Source organism: Morone saxatilis, unplaced genomic scaffold (genome assembly GCF_004916995.1).
Source record: "Morone saxatilis isolate NCDOM2014 unplaced genomic scaffold, NCSU_SB_2.0 Contig11, whole genome shotgun sequence".
Lineage (NCBI taxonomy): Eukaryota > Metazoa > Chordata > Actinopteri > Moronidae > Morone > Morone saxatilis.
The window spans coordinates 655,703-657,898 of NW_023339663.1; the positions used below are offsets into that span (position 1 = coordinate 655,703).

The window sequence follows — 2,196 nt, forward strand, 5'->3', positions numbered from 1 at the left end:
CTGCGTATCACACACACTGCGTATTACACACACTGTATCTCACACTGCGTATCACACCATGCATGTTTGTGAGGGAGGTCAACATCAATAACCTCTTCCTCTTCCTCTTCTTCCTCCGCCTCCTCCTGCAGTACATCCGTGTCTCTTATGACTCCCGACCAGACCTGCTGCTCCAGTTGATGGTGAAGGACTGGCAGTTGGAGCTTCCCACTCTGTTGATTTCCGTCCACGGCGGACTGCAGAACTTCGACCTGCCCCCCAAACTGAAGCAGGTTTTTGGGAAAGGACTGATCAAAGCAGCCGTGACCACTGGAGCCTGGATCTTCACCGGGGGGGTTAGCACCGGTAAACCATACACTGGGTCCCCTACAGAGAAAACAGTGCAGATGTAACGTTGATCTGTGAACTCCAGAGGTAGAGAGGGTAGAGACTGAAGCTCTGGCACTGTACACTGTGATCACATCTTCAATAATGATATAAACTTTAAAAAAGAAAGAAATCTTTCCCACTAATCGTGAATCATATAAAATCCAACTGTTTGTGTCTGAATGGATCTGGCTAATTACTGGCAGAATGGGGCTTCCCATTTCTTTCTGCTTTAAATCCTCCTATCGTCCTAATCCCACTGGGCCACTGAATCAGTGCCTCTCCATCACAAGGACATTACATACATAAAAATGCATTAAAGCATCGGTATAATATATTATATTATTAAATAATAATATAGAGTACAGCTGGTATTCAAACAGACTGTAGAGAGATTCCACCGCAGTGATGGACACTGTTTATTTCCTGTATGGACTTGTATGTAGAGGGGCACCCGTTTCCCTCCAGCGTTAATTGTTGTGATCACAACTTCCTGGAGGAACTGATGTAATTAATAATGAAATTATTAGGCTATCGCTAACTGACGCTATGAAGCTAAATGCTAATGATACAGTTTCCACATATTCTTCAATGAGTTAGCTGATCCTGACCTTGTACCTGGACCCTGATCCTGTACCTGGACCCTGACTAGTACCTGATCATGATCCTGACCCTGTACCTGGACCATGTATCTGTACCTGATCCTGGACCCTGACTGTCTTCTGTGGTGTTTCAGGAGTGATCCGCCATGTTGGAGATGCTCTCAAGGATCATTCGTCAAAGTCCAGAGGAAAAGTCTGCGCCATTGGTATCGCACCGTGGGGCATCATCGAGAACAAAGAGGACCTGATTGGGAGAGACGTAAGACAAACCAGAATGAACCGGACTCAACCAGACTGAACCTGACTCAACCAGACTGAACCTGACTCAACCAGACTGAACCAATCACTGTGTTGCAGGTGACCCGGCCCTATCAGACCATGTCCAACCCACTCAGCAAGCTGGCAGTCCTCAACAGCAGCCACTCACACTTCATCCTAGCCGACAACGGGACCAGTGGGAAGTATGGGGCCGAGGTCCGACTGCGGCGGCAGCTGGAGAAACACATTGCTCTGCAGAAGATCAACACACGTGAGTAACACACCTGTGACATGTGACCTACTGGAATAACCAATCAGCCGTTAAGCTAGCTAACTGTGTCTGTCTGACAGCAGTTAGGCTCCGCCCACAAAAGACTGAAAAGGTCAATAAAGGAGGGTTTCTGGTTCCAGGTCTGGATTCCTGTGGAGGCTGCTGTGATGCATCCTGTGACCTGTGGGTTTCCCTTTGTCATCCTATGCCTGGAGCTGACTGTAAGGCAGGGACAGCAAAGGGGGGCTCAGCCGTCACCCCTCACTTCACTTCATGTCCTCCCAGGGACAGACAAATGTCTGCTGTCTCCTCCAGACGTTTCTGTGGGTGTCCAGTACAAAGAGAGGGCCAGAACGGGTTAGCTTAGCACAGACACTGGGAGCAGGGGGAACTGTTAGCCTAGCTTAATAGCTACAAACTCATGGCAGTCGGTAGAGTCTCTCTTTTCTGTTACTGAGTGTGTTTCTGTGGATCAGGTCTGGGTCAGGGCGTCCCTGTGGTCTGTCTGATTCTGGAGGGGGGTCCCAATGTCATCTCCATCGTGTTGGAGAGTCTGAGGGAGGAGCCTCCGGTCCCCGTTGTCGTCTGCGATGGCAGTGGTCGCGCCTCTGACATCATTTCCTTTGCACACAGATACTGCGAGGAAGACGGGTAACGTTCATAGATTACATCATCATGTTTATTATATTATATAACACA

The 2,196-nt window shown here is 48.7% G+C and overlaps 1 protein-coding gene across 1 annotated transcript in view; it reads left to right on the forward strand.

Moving 5' to 3' along the window:
* Positions 1-2,152, forward strand: part of trpm1b (transient receptor potential cation channel, subfamily M, member 1b) — a 7,080-nt gene extending 4,928 nt beyond the window's left edge. The window contains exons 5-8 of the mRNA XM_035651955.1: positions 132-345; positions 1,103-1,227; positions 1,326-1,497; positions 1,974-2,152. Coding sequence (XP_035507848.1) covers positions 132-345; positions 1,103-1,227; positions 1,326-1,497; positions 1,974-2,152 — 690 coding nt within the window. The remainder of the gene's footprint in view (positions 1-131; positions 346-1,102; positions 1,228-1,325; positions 1,498-1,973) is intronic.
* The last annotated feature ends 44 nt before the right edge of the window (positions 2,153-2,196 follow it).